Source organism: Peromyscus eremicus, chromosome 23, assembly GCF_949786415.1.
Source record: "Peromyscus eremicus chromosome 23, PerEre_H2_v1, whole genome shotgun sequence".
NCBI classification, from domain to species: Eukaryota; Metazoa; Chordata; class Mammalia; order Rodentia; family Cricetidae; genus Peromyscus; species Peromyscus eremicus.
In genome coordinates, this window is record NC_081438.1 from 7,338,244 (window position 1) to 7,355,578 (window position 17,335).

The 17,335-nt window shown below is 48.6% G+C and overlaps 1 protein-coding gene across 1 annotated transcript in view; it reads left to right on the forward strand.

Annotated features, from left to right (window-relative positions):
• Window positions 1–17,335, forward strand: part of Taok3 (TAO kinase 3) — a 177,272-nt gene that overhangs the window by 147,747 nt on the left and 12,190 nt on the right. Inside the window, exons 16-19 of the mRNA XM_059249138.1 lie at window positions 1,045–1,281; window positions 3,111–3,239; window positions 6,460–6,663; window positions 16,531–16,770. Of these exons, the coding sequence (XP_059105121.1) occupies window positions 1,045–1,281; window positions 3,111–3,239; window positions 6,460–6,663; window positions 16,531–16,770 (810 nt within the window). The remainder of the gene's footprint in view (window positions 1–1,044; window positions 1,282–3,110; window positions 3,240–6,459; window positions 6,664–16,530; window positions 16,771–17,335) is intronic.

Here is a 17,335-nt window from a genome sequence, read left to right on the forward strand (position 1 = left end):
GTAATTGTGCTACTGTTAAGAATCGTAACATAAATGTCTGATGTGCAGGATATGTGATATGCAACCCCTAAGGGGTCGCAACCCACAGGTTGAGAACCTCTGCTCTATAGTAAGGGCCCAGTGGAGAGTGCAGGGACACCCTTCTGATGGGTGTGCCATCCGTGAAACACAGTTTGGCCCACAAACTGCAAACAGTGCAGGGCGTTAATAGCGTGGGATTTTCCAGGAAAACTTGTTTTGGGGGTGAAGTGGGGAGTGGGCTCCTTCTCCAGGGGAGCAGCCAGATGATACCGTGAAAAGTAAAGTTAGCATCCTGATGCTGAAATCCAAGGGCTTTTCTAAAATAGGGAAAAGGAGAAGGAAGCGATGGACAGCTCCATGGGGGGGGGGGGAACTAACGAAGGAGGCTAGAAATTCCCAGAAGAGTCAGAGGAGGAGTCGAGATACCCAGGCTGCAGGTTCCCCTGGCAGACTTGGGCTTGCTGGACATTGAATTCGAAATGAAATCGGGAAAAGTGGTCCAGGGACACTCATAGGAACACTGTCTCTTTTGTAGGAAAAAAAAATTGTAACTTGTGGGCAGATCTTTTAGGGATGTGGCTAAGGGAGACAGAGTTTAAAAACTTTGTGTGTGTGTGTGTGTATGTGTGTGTGTGTGTCTGTCTGTCTGTCTGTCTGTCTCCCTATTAGGATGATCCTTTGAAAAAGCACAGCTTCTCACTTGGAGAGCCCCACTACCCCGTGTGTGTGTGTGTGTGTGTGTGTGTGTGTGTGTGTGTGTGTGTGAATGACTGTTAAAAATATATGAATGACCTCCCTCAAGTCTCAATGTCTCTATTAAACGAGAGCAGTAACACCGACCTCGTGAGTGTGTAAAAGCGCTAAGCAAATGAGACGTTTTGAGGATGACAGAGTGTCCGGCAGCGCCCCCGCTCCAGGCCACCACAGGCCGGTGAGGATGCCGAGGTCACCGGGCACTCTCTACTCGAAAGGGCACCCCCGGTCCACCCGGTGACCCGAGCTCTGTCCCCCCACCTGCCTCAGGTTACACGGCAGATCCATGAGCATGAGCAGGAGAACGAGTTGCGGGAACAGATGTCAGGTTATAAGCGGATGCGGCGCCAGCACCAGAAGCAGCTGATCGCCCTGGAGAACAAGCTGAAGGCTGAGATGGACGAGCACCGCCTCAAACTCCAGAAGGAGGTGGAGACACATGCCAACAACTCGTCCATCGAGCTGGAGAAGCTGGCCAAGAAGCAGGTGGCTACCATAGAAAAGGAGGTCAGTGTGCGGGGTGTGGGGGGCGGGGCGCCCTCGGGTGCTGGGGGCGGGGGGCGGCCAGGAGGCAGGGGCTGGGGGGGACCTTTAGGTGCTGCCAGCCCTAGCCAGTCTCCACCGGTGGCAGAGTCAGCAGGGAGAGGGAGGGAGTAGCAGGGGGGCACTGTTGCTGGGTTGGGGGTCCTCCCTGAAATCGCCATGGAAGGTAAAATTATCAGGTGGCTTCACTCTGATGTGTCGAGAGCAGAGCTCCCTCCACAGTGGCCAGAGAGCTCAGATCTGTCTGCGCCGGCAGCACCCCTGTTCCCCTCAAACAGCCCCTTTAGTGGGGAACATCCATCCCTGCTTGTGACTGCTACTGTATCAGCCGCTGGCCACCAGGAAGTTAATCTGGCTGTGATTCGGGTTTTCTGAGGAAAGAGCTCTCTTCCTCATCCAGGTCTTTAGCCAGTGTAATTATTTGAGTTAATTTTTTGGTAGTGCTGGGGATGGAACCAAGACTTTCTTGCATGCTCACCTGAGAGTCACTCTCGGGCCCTCTAAACTAATTTGGAGAGCATTCTCTCTGGATGTGTTGGAAGGCACCTGTAATCTCAGGGATTTGGGTGCCAGGGCAGGAGGATTCCCAACTCAAGGCCTTCCGGGCTTCTATCGTGCTACCTTGTCACATCAAAAAAGAAGAAAAAAAGATAAAATAAGACAAATCAAGATAATGTCTTTGTTACTATCAAATGTTTAATATTAGGAGGGAATGATGGGCCAGGCATAGTCCACAGAAAAGGTGAAGGAAAGGTGGAGACAGGCAGATACGTGGGACCCACCGGCTAGCCAGCTTAACCTAATCGGTGGTAAACCTCAGACCAATGGGAGGGATGGTGTGGGGGCGAGGGATGGGGTGGGGTGGGGGCGAGGGATGGGGTGGGGTGGGGGCGAGGGATGGTTCAATAAATAAGAGCACTTACCATGCAAGCGTGAGGACCTGCGTTCGGGTCCCAGCGCCCTACATGGGCATGGTTGTGTGCACACCTGTAACTCCAGTGTGGTGGAGATGGAGACCAGAAGATCACAGGGGCTGGCTGGGCACTAGTCTAGTTTCAGACTCAGCAAGAGACCATGTCTCAAACCAGTAAGGTGGAGAGGGATAGAGCAGGGCTTCCATGTCCTCCTCTGGTCTCCAGGAGTGTGCACACTCAAGCACAAGCACCCCCCATGCTCGTACACCGCATAAATAAATAAATAAATAAATAAATAAATAAATAAATAAATAAATAAATAAATAAATAAATAAATGAATGAATGAATGAATAAATGAATGAATGAATAAATAAATGAATAAATAAATAAAGTGGGTGAATAAAGAAAAAAATAAGTGTGTGTGGCCCTCATAGAACAACACCTGAGATTGGCCTCTGGTGTCCACATGCATCCACACACATATGTGCACATACACACAGAGGCACCTTCATATCTGATCTACCTTCATATCTCCCCTATCATTGGGAATGTATTTTTTTAAGATGCAGAAGAGCCACAGAAAGCATTGTCTTTTTGTGTGTTTCTTTGGAGACAGGGTTTCTCTGTGTAACAGCCCTGGTGGTCTTGGAACTTGCTATGTAGACCAGGCCGGCCTTGAGTTCACAGAGATCCACCTGCCTCTGCCTGGGATTAAAAGCGTGCACCATCACCACCACCACAACCTACCTGGCTTGGAAGGCATATCTTTAGATAGATAGTCTTTCGTTCTCCGTCCAGGGGTGACATTGTCTGGCACTCATGGACAGCTGAGTCTGGGGAGCTCAGGCTGACCTCGGCCACCTCTGTCTTCCTCTCAGGCAAAGGTAGCCGCAGCAGATGAGAAGAAGTTCCAGCAGCAGATTCTGGCCCAGCAGAAGAAGGACTTGACAACTTTCTTAGAAAGTCAGAAGAAGCAGTACAAGATTTGTAAGGAAAAAATAAAAGAGGTAAGGATGCCTGCACCCGAGGTCACCTGCACTTTGAACTGGCTAAGAGCTTGAAATGGCCCATCTTGCCCTGGGATCGGCATTAGAATTCAGCAGCCCTGACTTCTCATTAGAGTCCTTGGAAGGCTTAGTAAAGCCGAGATCGGCACACCCCTCCATCCTCCCGTCTTCGCTAGGCCTGGGGTAGAGTTCGAAAACTCACCTTTCTGACAAATCCCATGGGACACCAATGTTGCTGGGCGAGGGGCTGCATTTCAGGAAATCATTGATCTAAGGTGTGACCATGCTCCAAACCTTTCTCCACACATCAGCCAAAGAAGTAGATTGAAGCCATTTGAAACCCACCTCGTCCTTGGAAAATCCACCATCTTCCCACTGTTCTCAGAGAAGGTGGAAGTTCTGAAGACCCCACGTGGTTAACCACCAGTCTCCCCTCACCTCCCTTCCCCACCCCAGCCTCCTCAAGGCTGCTGCATCCCCAGGATACCCTTCAGTTCCTCAGATGTAACAAGTTCTCCCTCCCAAGGCCTTTACACATGGTGTTTCTTTACCCCATCTGCAGTTCTGCCCAATTCATTCCTCCTCCTTGTAAAAGTTAGGATCGATTATTGAAATCTTAACTCAAATATTATTTCCCCAGAGAGGCCTTTTCTAACTGCCTTGGCTAAGATACACTTCTCCCGTTTCACGAAACTAGAGTTTTTTACTAATTATTCAAAGTCCTTACTTAGCTGCTAAACACCATAAAAGCAGAGAGCATGTCTGGTGTTGCCCAAGACTGTGTATGATACATGAGTCTATTTGCCACCTGAATAGATGATTCCAGAACGTTTGGTTGAAGAACGCAGATGGACTTAAGAGCGTCCCCCGAGGCTGAATAAAGCACAGCCTGGGGCACTGCCCTAGTGAAGTCTTATGCTAGAGCCCACCATCTGATTGGCGGGTAAAGGGCACAGGGCCTAGTGAGGGATCTGGGAGGGGGTGGGTGGGGTATCCAGAGGATCTCAGGCTCTGCCCAGGTAAGCTGATCCACACTGTCTGAGTGCCGGGGGTCTCTGACTCTCTGAGTTCTGGAAACTAGAGAGTCAATAGAAACAGCTCAGGGAAGAAAGGGGTCCACATTTTCTTCAGCTTTTCGTTGGTATTTTTCTTTTGTGATTGGCAAGATCTTGCTGGATCTTGGAGGTTGCTTTGATTTTTTTTTTCCAATAGGAAATTTTGCTATTTCCCTCAACTCCAAATACTTTCTCCTTTATAAACTCTACGTATTTGTTCCTGCTCTCAAGGCCATCCTCTAGAAGTATGACTGCCATCTTGGGCCTTTGCAACACCAGGATATTGGGGGTCGGCTGAGATTCCCCACCAGACATCTATTCCGGAGTCCTGTCCCACACCCAACCCAGTCCTCAGGTTAGCTTTGGGTCACCAGACTTAGATAATGTAAAAGGTTTGGGCCTTTTCCTGGAAAGAAGCAGGTCCAAAGTCAACCTGAGGTGGCCTTGGCCACTTAGGAGTAGAGCATGCTCATGGCCTGTGTTCAGATACCTCTAAAATTTCACGTGTGGACCAACCAGAGCGGTACGGGAAGGACATTAATAATCCAGTCTTGATTCTAGAGTGATTCTTTATGGTCACATTTGAGCTCAGACATTCAAACTTGGGGCTCACACTGAACCTCGGGGTGACATCATGGCATAAAGAGACATCATTCAGCCTGTCTGTCGCAGGTTCTCTGATTTACAAGGACTTATCGGCAGAGGCCAAAACTAACCTAAATAATGGTGGGCTTTGACAATCAATAAGAAAAGCAAGTGGTTTCGGATGTGTGAGGGTTAACCGAACCTAGGTCAAGCTCGTTGGTATGAACGAAGGTCGGTACTCTGTATGCTCTCCAGAAGAGTCCTCTTGCCCTCTCCACAGTCTAGCATCCCAGATCTTCCGGTAGACAGCCCTCTTCACATTGCCCATGTATTCTGGGAAGCCAGAGTAGAGATTTCCTATGCGTGGTTTCCTCACTCTCTGATCCCAAATGAAGCACAGTTCTTTTTCTCCTAGAACTTCAATTAGCCACATCTGCAGAGTCCCTTCCCAACTCTGAAACCCATCCACTTCTCTTTAAGCCTTCTACCTCCTCCCTGTTCCAAGCCACTCTGTGTCCCCCAACTTGACCTTCCCGGGAGACTCCCAGCTGCCTGCACAGCTGGTCCTGGTCCTGCCTCTCCACACAGCAGCCAGCATCCACTTCCTCATGACGGCAACTCCCACATACGGAATAGCCATTTTTCCCAGACCCAAGGTCCTTGGTGGGCTTGGGATGTAGCTCACAGGTAGAGTGCTTGCCCAGCATGTCTGAGTCCCTGGGGTCAGTCCCTAGAACTGAGTAAAACACCAATCTGAACTTGGTCTACACGTCCCTGGGCCGACCAGCCTCGTGGCCTGTGAGACCCCACAGGCCACTGCCTCCCATCACTTCTTGACCGAATTAGTTCCACCCCATGCAAGAGTTTTTCCCAGGCTGTTCCCTCCGTCAGCCTATGTCCCCTACTTACCTCCCATCCGTTCCTTCCGATATCCACATAGTTGTTACTGAGGTCAAATGCTTTCCACCAAATCCTCTTGGAGGACGCCGGTCCTTCCCTCAAAGGCAGGTTTTTGACAATCACTTCATTCCTTTCCACGGCTCTGAAATCCAGTTTGGACTCTGGATTGTCCAGCCCTTGAGTGTCGAGGTGCTGGGATCCCTTGCTCACCTGCCACCTACTAACCCTGTGGTCAGGGCTTAGAGTCATTGGCTGTTGACTGAATACATGATCTCTGAGCGTGAGAAGACAGATGGAGGCAAACTCAAGTACCCCCTCACTTAACACTCAAGTAATTGGGGAGAAGACAAGTGGGGGGGGAGGGGTGTACCACAAAACCTTTCTGTGTTGAGATCCACACTTACCATCTCCATGATCTGACCTGTCCTCAGTGCCATCCCGTTTGATGGGCCTGAATATGTTTGTGGTTTTTTTTTTTTTAAAGGTTTATTTATTTATTATGTATACAGTGTTCTGCTTGCAAGTATCCCTGCAGGCCAGAAGAGGGCACCAGATCTCATTATAAATGGTTATGAGCCACCATGTGGTTGCTGGGACTTGAACTCAGGACCTCTGGGAGAGCAGCCAGTGCTCTTCACCGCTGAGCCAGCTCTCCAGCCCGTTTGTGTTGTCGTTTTAAGGAAATGAACGAGGACCATAGCACACCCAAGAAGGAGAAGCAGGAGCGGATATCGAAGCATAAAGAGAACCTGCAGCACACGCAGGCCGAGGAGGAAGCCCACCTGCTCACTCAACAGAGACTGTACTATGACAGAAACTGTCGCTTCTTCAAGCGGAAAATAATGATCAAGCGCCATGAGGTGGAACAGCAGAACATTCGGGAGGTATTTGTCACACCGAAGCCGTCTGAGGGGCAGTGGGGGGGTCCGTCTCCTCCATTCCGTTCCTATGTCCTTAGCCATTCGCACAAGGCAGGGGTCCTATGCAAAACGTGTCAGGGGATGATGTCACCTCCGATAAGATAAAGCCATTTTCAGCATAAGGACCAGCCTGAAATGGGTGAAAAGCTGTGTTATAACGAAGGTGCACATGCATCCTATCACACGAAGCGGGGCATGAGAGAGGGCGGTGGGGGGGGGGGAATCTTCTGCTTCCAGCCTGCTTGTCAGAGCCCTAGGTTTTGTGATTCTACAAGAAACACTTAAATGACGGAGCGATGCTCTGCACATCATCACATTCACTGTCATCCAGTGCCCACAGAGTGCCTCCTTTGTGCCAGGCTCTGTGACAGACACCAGGGCGACCAAGCAACACCTGGCTGCTGAAGTCTGGGGAGGGAAACAGACATAACTGACTGAATGTCAATCTCCTGCCTGAGTGGCAGTGACAGGCTGAGATGGGGGCTTGGAGGAGAAATCAAGGGCAGCCAGAGATCCGGGCGGGCGTGTGGAATGCAGCCTGGGGACAAGGGGAGCTGGCTGGAGCAGGCTGCAGGCCTCATTTAAAATGAGGCCTACAGACTGTACCCTGAAGGCAGTGTGAGCCATCAGAGGTGTTTAGGCAGGGGAGTGACCTGGCAAGCACTAGCTTTGCTTTGAAGACCCAGAGCATCAGTGTGAGACCCAGGCTACGCTGGTGAGAAGCCAAGAGCAAGGAGGAAACAGGTGCTCTTCCTCTATGAGTTCCAGCCCAGAGGAGGCATTGGCACAGAAAGGGGGGGGGGCATATCAGAGCGGCATGCCTCAAGTCAGATGCTGCTAGTTCTTACCAGTTTCCCATGGGGATTTCAAACAGAGGAGTCCAGAATGGTTTCTGCCTAGAGACTGAGGCAGGCTGACAAGTTTGAGGCTAGCCTGAGCTATATAGGAAGCCTACATTTCAAAAGTAATGATGATGGAGCTAGGGAGGTGCATCGGTCTGTAAAGAGCTTGCCACACAAGCATGAGGACCTGGGTTCTCAGCACCAAAGCAAAACTCCAGGTGCTACAGTGTGCATCTGTAATCCCGGCACTGGGGAGGTAGAGACAGGAGGACACTTGGGGCTTGCTGTCCCTCCAGTCCAGGCTAATCAGGGAGCTGCAGGTTCAATGAGAAACCCTGTCTGAAAATATAAAGTGGATAGGGATTGAGGAAGACACACAACATCAACTTCTGGCCTCCCCACACACATATAAATGCGCGCGCACAATCATAACAATAACAATAATAGCAATAATAATTATAATAGTAATAACTGCCAGTCTTCCAGTTTGGAAGATTAGAGGGGCATGATGGCCCTCACTGAGATTGAGGATATAGAAGGCATGTCTGTCAGGAAAGCATTAATAATCTGAGAAGACATGCTGTGAACCATTGGTAAAAATACTGATGGTTTGTGAAATTCTGATGTTCACATGCAGGAGGGCAGCAACCGCTTCATTAACATTAACAGAAGAGCAATTGGGGCAAATGTTTCAGAAAAAAAAAACCAAAACACCTTTTTTGTTTTGTTTTCTGAGACAAGGTCTCCTTCTGTGGGCCAGTTGACCTGAACTGTCCATCCTCCTGCCTCAGCCTCCTGAGTGCTGGGATCATAGGCATGCTCTCGGCAGGGTTCAAATCGGAAGAAAGAGCAAAGCCAACTGGAATTTGCTGACCACCAACCATTCTAGACCAGCCAGGCTCTGTGTTTGTGTTTCGACGTCTGGGAAGGAGAAACTGGTGGACATTTCCCATCGGGGCAGTGATTTGATAAACTATAGACCAGAGAGAGAGATGAACATCATTTGGGGTGATACATGGGTTGATGAGGATGAGGGGCCCTAGTGAAGTTCAAACTTACCCCAAGGGGATGAAAATGGTTCTAGGGTGAGAAGAGGTGTCTAGACACTGTGGTAGCATGGGGCGCTCTGCTGGCTCACAGTCGTAGACAGAGGGGCACAGTGAGCTGTTGTATTGATGTGTCAGGGATCTGAGTAAATAAAGGAGAGGAAAACTAGACAGATTCATTACAGAGGTGATAACAACAGTCAATACTTGAGAAAAGCTCTTTAGAGAGGAGAGACTAGATACCAAAGGGTCAGGGGTGGGAACTCGGGTGGGGGCCACACCATGGTGGTGGGAGGCTCTAAAAGGCAGCTCAGTCTGAGTTGTGCTTTCAGACAGTGTGAACAGGGCTTGGGATGCTCAGCTGGCAAGTGTTTGCTTAGCGTGACAGAACCCTGAATTCCACCTCCAGCACAAAACACTGGGCGATGGTGGTGGCCACCTTTAATCCCAGCACTCGGGAGGCAGAGGCAGGTGGATCTCTGTGAGTTCAAGGCTAGCCTGGTCTACAGAGTGAGATCCAGGACAGGCACCAAAACTACACAGAGAAACCCTGTCTCCAAAAAAATAAAAAAATTAAAATAAAATAAAATAAAATAAAAATGAAAAGCCCTACAGCTAGTTAGAAATAAAATATTTGGGTTTTTTTTTTCATCTGACAATTACTGTTACTCCAATAGCAGATATTTAGGGAAACTTTGAGGTCAAGGGGTCAGTTATCACCAATAAAAATTATAGAAAGTAACTACTCCCCAACATGATTTTTAAAAAAAAGCTATATTCATGAAGAGATGGCTCAGAGGATAAGAGCATTCATTGTTCTTGCAGTGGACCTGGGATCAGTTCCCAGCACTCATATGGCTGTTTACAACCACCTGTAACTCCAGTTCCATGGAATCCAGTGCCCTCTTCTGGCTTCCACGGGTACTGCACATAGGTAGTACACGTGGACACACACACACACACACACACACACAGAGATAAGCAAACGATAGCCCTGTGGGAGTATTTTTCTTAAGGATTCAGATTTTCCTTTTTTAATCTTACCTGCTTTCATGAAAATGATCAGTGCTTTTCTACTTAAAAAAGCAGCAGAAACACTGAAGAATAGAAAAACATAAAGTGTAATATAAAATGTTATTTTTAATTATGGAATAGAAGTTGTCTCTACTTAAGGTATATATACTCAGTGCTTTGATATAGTGTTCATTGTGAAATTATTGTATTTGAATTCATTGTCACATCCATCAGCCCCACAGTTTCTGCTTGTATGTGTGTGCATTGTACGCAATGTGTGCATTGTACGCAATGTGTGCATGCATGATGTGTGTATGTATATGTCTTTGTGTATTATGTGCATTCATTATGTGTGCAGGCATCATGTATCACGTGTATATGCATGCATTATGTGCAAGTATATATGTGTATATACATATATTATGTGCAAGTGTATATGCATACATTATGTGAAAGTGTATATTCCTGATTGAGTGAGGAAATTTCTGTCCCATCCTCCCAAATATACACATGGCAAGCTATTGTCATCATGCTGTCCTTTAGATATCCAGAAATTATTCATCTTGCATAATGAAAATTTGGTGCCTTTTGGTCAATCAGACTTTCTTCATAATTTCTTATCATCCAGTTTCTACTCCCATTCATTTAGTATATATTAGATTCCCCCACCCCCACCTCCCCCTATCTTATGTATGACGTTAGCTCTGTGGCATTATCTGTAAGCAATAGACACAAACTCTGGCTGGCTTAGGCATGGTAATGACATTTTTCAAGAATTTATTTTTATTTTATGTGTATGGATGTTTTGTCTGCATGTGAAAGAGGCCAGAAGAGGGTGGTAGGTCCCTCTAGAACTGGAATTATAGGCAGTTGTGATCCACCATGTGGGTGTTGGGAACCCAACCCAGGTCCTTGGCAAGAGCAGCAAGCTGTCTTAAGCACTGAGCTATCTTTCCAACCCCAGAATTACCTGGAAGGGTAAGGGGTAGGTAACAGAGCTGAGGGAAAGAGCCAGGAATGATGAGGAGATGTGCTGGGAAAGCACCTTCCGTGATGCAAAAGGCAAGAGCTCTGCCCCTCTGGGCACTGTCACTGGGCTGTATCTCTTCAGTCCTGTTACTGTATCATTTCTGTACCGGATCCAATTCCTAGGAGGGAGAGAACTTGAGTGGGTAATATGTCTGTCCTCAGTGTAACACTCTGACTCCAGCAAGGATGGAGTCCTTTCTCAAAGCAGAAGAGGAAGGATAGGGCAGGGAGAGTGCAGAAATATCAGATGTCCACCACACGACTTCACCTTTCTCCATTTACCATGGAGCATGCAGAGCACTGCCCTGCTCTCCAGAGCATCACAGGATTCACCTATAGTCACAGAGCTGTAGCTAATGCTGCTCCTCTCAGGGCATCCGTGGAAATGGGAATGCCACCACCACCACCACCACCACCACCAAGAACATCTCTGTATGCAAGTGTTTTTAGTGTCTCAAGGTGTGGCTCAGTGGTAGACAGCTCACCTAGTATGCACAAGGCCATGGGTTCCTGTAGTGGTATTTGCTCCGCCCATGACCTTGGGAGCAAATACCACTACAGGTTCCATCCCCAGCACTGCAGAAAAAAAAAAAATCAGTCACTAAGCATTTCAGTGCATACCTAAGTTGGGAAGGAAAGGGTTTATTTCGCTTACACTTCAGCATTACTGTTCATCACTGAAGAAAGTCAGGACAGGAACTCAAACAGGGCAGGATCCTGGAGCCAGAGCTAATGCAGAAGCCATGGAGGGTGCTGCTTACTGGCTTGTTCCTCGTGGCCTGCTTAGCCTGCTTTCTTATAGAACCCAGGACCAGTAGCCCAGGGTTGGCACCACCTACCATGGGCTGAACCCTCTCCCGTTAATCACTAAATGAGAAAATGCCTTACAGTTGGAACTCAAGGAGGCATTTCCTCAGCTGAAGCTCCTTCCTCTGATGACTCTAGCTTGTGTCAAGTTGACACACAAAACCACCCAGTACAAGGCACTTGCTGAGCTTGATCCCTAAAAACCACATGCACCCACACATGTACACTCATAGAGTAATAAAAATTTAAAAACAGACAGATGCTACTGAGTCACTCTCTTAGGAGTCTGTAGTTCTACCAGCGAACATAACTTCATTCATCCCTTTCTGAGCTGACTGTCAGTACTTCTTTTAGCTCACAAAGCAGGTATAAAGGAACACCAGTGTCTGTCTGAGTCTTCCTAACCCTGTCCAAGAACCAGAACTCCAAATACCAGAACTAAGAAATTGCTAAATATACAGTCCAACAGCAGCACCATTGTGAAGTTTGAATTCTAAGCCAGGTGTGGGTGGCACACACCCATAATCCCAGCACTTGGAAGGCTGAGGCCGGAGAATCGTGAGTCAGGAGGCCAGCCTGGGAAGCTTATCAAGACCCTGTCTCAAAATACCACTTGAGAAGGGCTGGAGATTTTGCTTAGTGGGAGAACCCCTTCCTGGCAAAGGGAGCCTCTGCCCCCACTCCCCCGGGGCATGTGGACCTTGAGTGCTTGGCAGGCAGGGTCCCAATGCCATCAACTATGGTTCAGCTCATTCATCAACTATGGTTCAGCCACAGACATGCATGGCTCTAACATATAATGTATCGTCAGTGTCTAGAGCATTCTAACACAGGAAGATACACTTCACTGGGATATCTTTTCACAGAAAATGTTGCAAACCTGAAAAGCAGAATTTTATTAGCCTCTATTCAACTGCACAGAAGTTGTATGTGATCTTAGACCTTCAGCTCCCCAGTGCCTCACGGTTACCTATGAAAGTCTTCATAAGGAGCCCTCAGAGTGGTGGCACATGCCTTTAATTTCAGCATTCAGGAGGCAGAAGCAGGCAGCTCTCTGTGAGTTCAAGACCAGCCTGGTCTACATAGAGTCCCAGGCCATCTATACTGTCCAAAAATAAATAAATAAATAAGCAAACAAGTAAATAAAAATCTTTGCAACGTTTTCACCTTACAGAGAGGCACAGTTAGAACTGGGTGAGCTGTAAGAAAAAAAATTTTTTTAATTTGAGAAGTGGGTAGAGTGTTGCATACCTGAAGTCCCCACTGTCTGGAAGGCTGAGTCTGAGGCAGAAGGATTACTTGGGTGCAGGAGTTGGGAACCAGCCTGGGCACCATAGCAATACTCCCACATAAAAGAAAAAAGTTGAAAGTACTTTGCATGTTGTCATGTAGGCATGGCATTGGACTCAGGATAAGACAGATATGAAATAAGATAGGAAAGGGCTCTCCATGGCTGGAACTATTACAGGCAGCTGGCCATCTTACACCTCAAAACTCAGATATAGGATTTATGATAAAGGACCGGCCTAGAAATTGCACCCCAAAACCATTTTTGTTACCATACTTACATTCTCTAAATAATTTGCAAAACCAAGTCTAAGATACTCTATGCCAGTTATTCATTTCTAAGTACAGAAAAACAGTGACTCATGGTTACATTCTGAAGCGTTTTCTTAGGATCTGTCATATCATCTTCACAAGCATTATTTGTGCTGGGTGGGAAGGCCCTGAATTTATGCCTGAAGAAACTAAAATGTGTGTTAAGGGGTTTCCCTGCATAGGAAGCTTGCCAAAGCCACAGACCTCGAGTCACCAGCAGGACCAAAGCTAACTCTCACCTGAGCATTGCTTGGATGACTCCTGGACGTTAGTATTGGTCAGCAGCCACTGCATAGCTCAGTGCACCCCATGCAGGTGTCCATTCAAGCCCAGAGCATCCAATGTAGGTGCTGTCAGCACCCACAGCATCCTGTGCAGGTGTCCCCCAGCACCCACAGCATCCCGTGCAGGTGTCCCCCAGCACCTAGAGCATCCTGTGCAGGTGTCCCCCAGCACCTAGAGCATCCTGTGCAGGTGTCTCCCAGCACCCAGAGCCAGTCCATTCAAGAAGAGAAGCCCATGATGTCTACTTTAGTACTTGATGTTATTTACTTTTAGTCTCTGAGCAGCTTGAGCTCAATTTGGGTTTCAGAGGAGTTAGTGTAGAGCTAGAAAGCTCAGCACTGTGGCTCAAGTGACTGTGGGACAGGGACCTTCATTCACTTATGGCACTTTCTTTGGCACTCCCTGGGTTTACCTGATTACCTGATCTGGGAAGGGCCAGTTTCCTATGTTACCACCTAGAGGTCACTCACTAGTCTTTGAAAGAAGACATTTAGTTGGGGCTGGAGAGGTCTCTCAGTGGTTAAATGCATGGGCTATTCTACCAGAGAACCTGGGTTCAGTTCCCAGCACCCACATGGTGGCTCCCAATCATCTGTCACTCCCTTTTCAGGGGATCTGATGCCCTCTTCCGGCCTCTTCCAGCACTCGTGTGGTGCATTTACTTATAATGCAGGCAAAGCACTCATAGACATAAAAATCATTCTTTTTAAAAGAAGAATTTGGTAGTCTCTGTAAAGAGGCAAAAATAAAACACTAGAAAGAAAAGCATGGAAGCTGGCAGGATTCGCTTTTGTGAATTGAAACATTTAAACCATGTTTACACCGTAGCTACTCCTGTTACTGTAGCTACTAAAAGCCGAGCCCCAGGGATGCCCTTGGTCCAGCTCCATCCCTTGTGTCTGTGTCTGCATCGGCACACAGCAAGAATGTAATGATGCTTGCTGAGTGAATAAATGAATGTTCTATAGCAGTGCTCTAGTGCTAGATGCTGTGGGTGGAGAGCCGGTGTATGCAGGATACTTACAAGCACCCATACCCATCCGTTTCTGACATCCCTGTAAACACGCATGCCTCCCATCTCCTCCCCTCACAGATGCCGAGAGAGGCGGGGCACCCAGATGTTCCCCTGCCAAGCCCAGCTCCGAGCTTACTTCCACCAAACTTCCTAACACACACCCTCTCTGGAGTATCCTCTTCCCGGGCCCTGCTCTTTTCCCTTTTCAATGTGTACAGATCCTGTTTCCCTGAGCTGGTTACGACTCTCTGAGCTGGGCGGTGGTGGCGCATGCCTTTAATCTCAGCACTTGGGAGGCAGAGGCAGATGGATCTTTGTGAGTTCGAGGCCAGCCTGGTCTACAGAGCGAGATCCAGGAAAGGTGCAAAGCTACACACAGAGAAACCCTGTCTCGAAAAATCAAAAAAAAAAAAAAAAAAAAAAAAAAAAAAAAAGACTCTGGCTTGCATGCTAACTGGAATTTATTTGGGTTGTCTTCGGTCTAAACCAGGAGTGACACTGTAGAAATACAGGAAAAGCGCCAATCAAAGCACAGTGACTTTAATCTCAGCACTCAGGAGGCAGAAGCAGGTGGATCTCTGTGAGTTTGAGGCCAGCCTGGTCTAGGTTGCAGGTTCCAGGCCAGTCTAGACTACGTAGTGAGACTCTGTCTGGGGGGTGGGGGGGAATCCAAAACAGAAATGAACAACAATCTCATCAGCTGTTACTACAGCTGGACATAGGGATGGGCTGAAATGCAGCCCAGACGTGGGTACAAAATACTCACTGCATCCATTTCTCTCTCCCTCTCCCTGTCTCCCTTCCCCACTTCCTTCTTCCATCTCCTTCCCTTCTCCCTCTTCCCTTTCTTCTGAAGTCTAGCTTTATCTACATCTCATCCCTCCTAGCAGCAGGTGACCATCCCATAGTCCCTGCATGTACCGTCACCCCAGCCACCACAGAGACAACTGGCCGCCCCGAGTCACAGCTCCAAATTCCAAAGAGAGAAAGTAGACTGGTTATTATGCCTTGGGCCCACCTTGGATCCATTCGGCTGTGAGACCAGCACCTCCTTCACCATTAGAGTATCCCCAAGTCGAGGGCAGCAGCCACCGCTTAGTGAACGCTGGCCTGAATCCGGGGCTCCTGGTTTAGATCTTTGCAACTAGTGGATTGAGGACACAGTCTCAAGGGCCTGGAGGTGTAGCTTAGTGGTAGAGCACTTGCCCAGGTGTGCAATGCTCTGGATGCAAAGCCCAGGGCCTGAGGTTCAAATCCCCAGTTTGGAATGAGAGATGAAAACAGTCTCAGGTTAGTGGGGAAAACCTTTTACTTGATCTTTTCTTTTTTTTTTCTGGTAGATCCTTCCCCACTCTCCAAGGGAGGAAAGGAGGAGAAAAGCATCAGACGGGCAGGAGTAGAACTAAGGAGCAGTCTGGGGGTGTGGCTCAGTGGAAAAGCGCTTGCCTAGCATGTCCAAGGCTCTGGCTTCCGTCTCCAGTGCCATAGGAAGAGGCCGGGAGAGAGGGAGAAGGAAGGAAGGAAGACGTAGAACTGAAAATACCAAGTGTTAGATCTAGACACGATCCGTCTGCCGTGGGAAAGATGAAAGGGAAGTGCTGTGCTCAGATTTCTCCCAGCATGCCCTAAGCTCTGCTTTTAAAAAATAGATAATTGGCCTACTTCTGTTATGTACAAAAACAGGGTATTTCCCCGAAAGCTGAGGGCAATGCGGGCATTCCCAACTGAGTTCTCAGCACTGGCCCCATATCAGAGTCACCTGGAGATCTTGACCCTGGTCACATAACAAGAGTCACCTGGAGAAGGCTTTAAAATTGAAATGGGGCACGGAGGAGTCCCAGACAACTGTCAGAATTTGGGCATGTGTTTCCTTATATGATTTTAATGGGTAGCCAGCACGGGAGCCCTTCACACAATCGAAGACCCACAGCCGCTCTGTGAGACAGGAAAGACCATGGGGGATTAACCCCATTTCCCAGATAGTACAGCTGTGACCGCTGGGAAGTTTCCATCTTGTGAGTGGTGGCCTCATCCCAGAATGCAAAGCTCCAGGGGCCCGCCCCTCTGATCTCATTAAGTCATGCTGCAAACACTAATGGACTAATTAGGAGCCATCCCTCACCGCGCCCGTGTGTCCCTCCCTTTTCCGCTCCGCTCATCTCTCTCCCTTCATCTTTTTTGCTCCTGGGTGCAGGAACTAAATAAAAAGAGGACCCAGAAGGAGATGGAGCACGCCATGCTGATCCGTCACGACGAGTCCACCCGAGAGTTAGAGTACAGGCAGCTGCACACCCTGCAGAAGCTCCGCATGGACCTGATCCGGTTACAGCACCAGACGGAGCTGGAGAACCAGCTGGAGTACAATAAGAGGCGGGAGCGGGAGCTGCATCGGAAGCACGTCATGGAGCTTCGGCAACAGCCGAAAAACTTAAAGGTAAGAGGACCTGGCGCGCATCCTCACGCAGGGGGGCGGGGCCGCAGGGGGCGGGGCCGCAGCGGCCTGTCTGTGTTCCACCCCACAGAATCGGGCTCTCCAGGTGTGGTGTCCAGGGCTCCTTCTGCAGGCTGGGAAGCGGCTTTGGAATCCCTCTAAGCTTCAGGGACCTTGGCCCTCCCTGTAGTTCAATCCTTCGCCTACCTGAGCCACTGGTTCCCCACCGTCTTGGAAAGGCAGTGAAGAGGGGCTGGAGAGACCGCTCGGCGGTTAAGAGCGCTGGCTGCTCTTCCAGATTGTTGATCCCCAGCACCCACACAGCAGCTCACTACCATCTGTAACTCCAGTTCCAGGGCATCTGATGCCCTCCTCTAGCCTCCAAGGGTACCAGGCACCCATGCGGTGCACAGACACATTCTGACCAAATACTCATACATATAAAATAAAGCTAAAAAATTGAAAGTGAGCAAGGACAGCTCGGAAGACGTTTCAGTCAGTGAAGTGTTTGCAAGTACAAAGACCCGAGGGCTATCTCCTAGAGCAGTGGTTCTCAACCTGTGGGTCA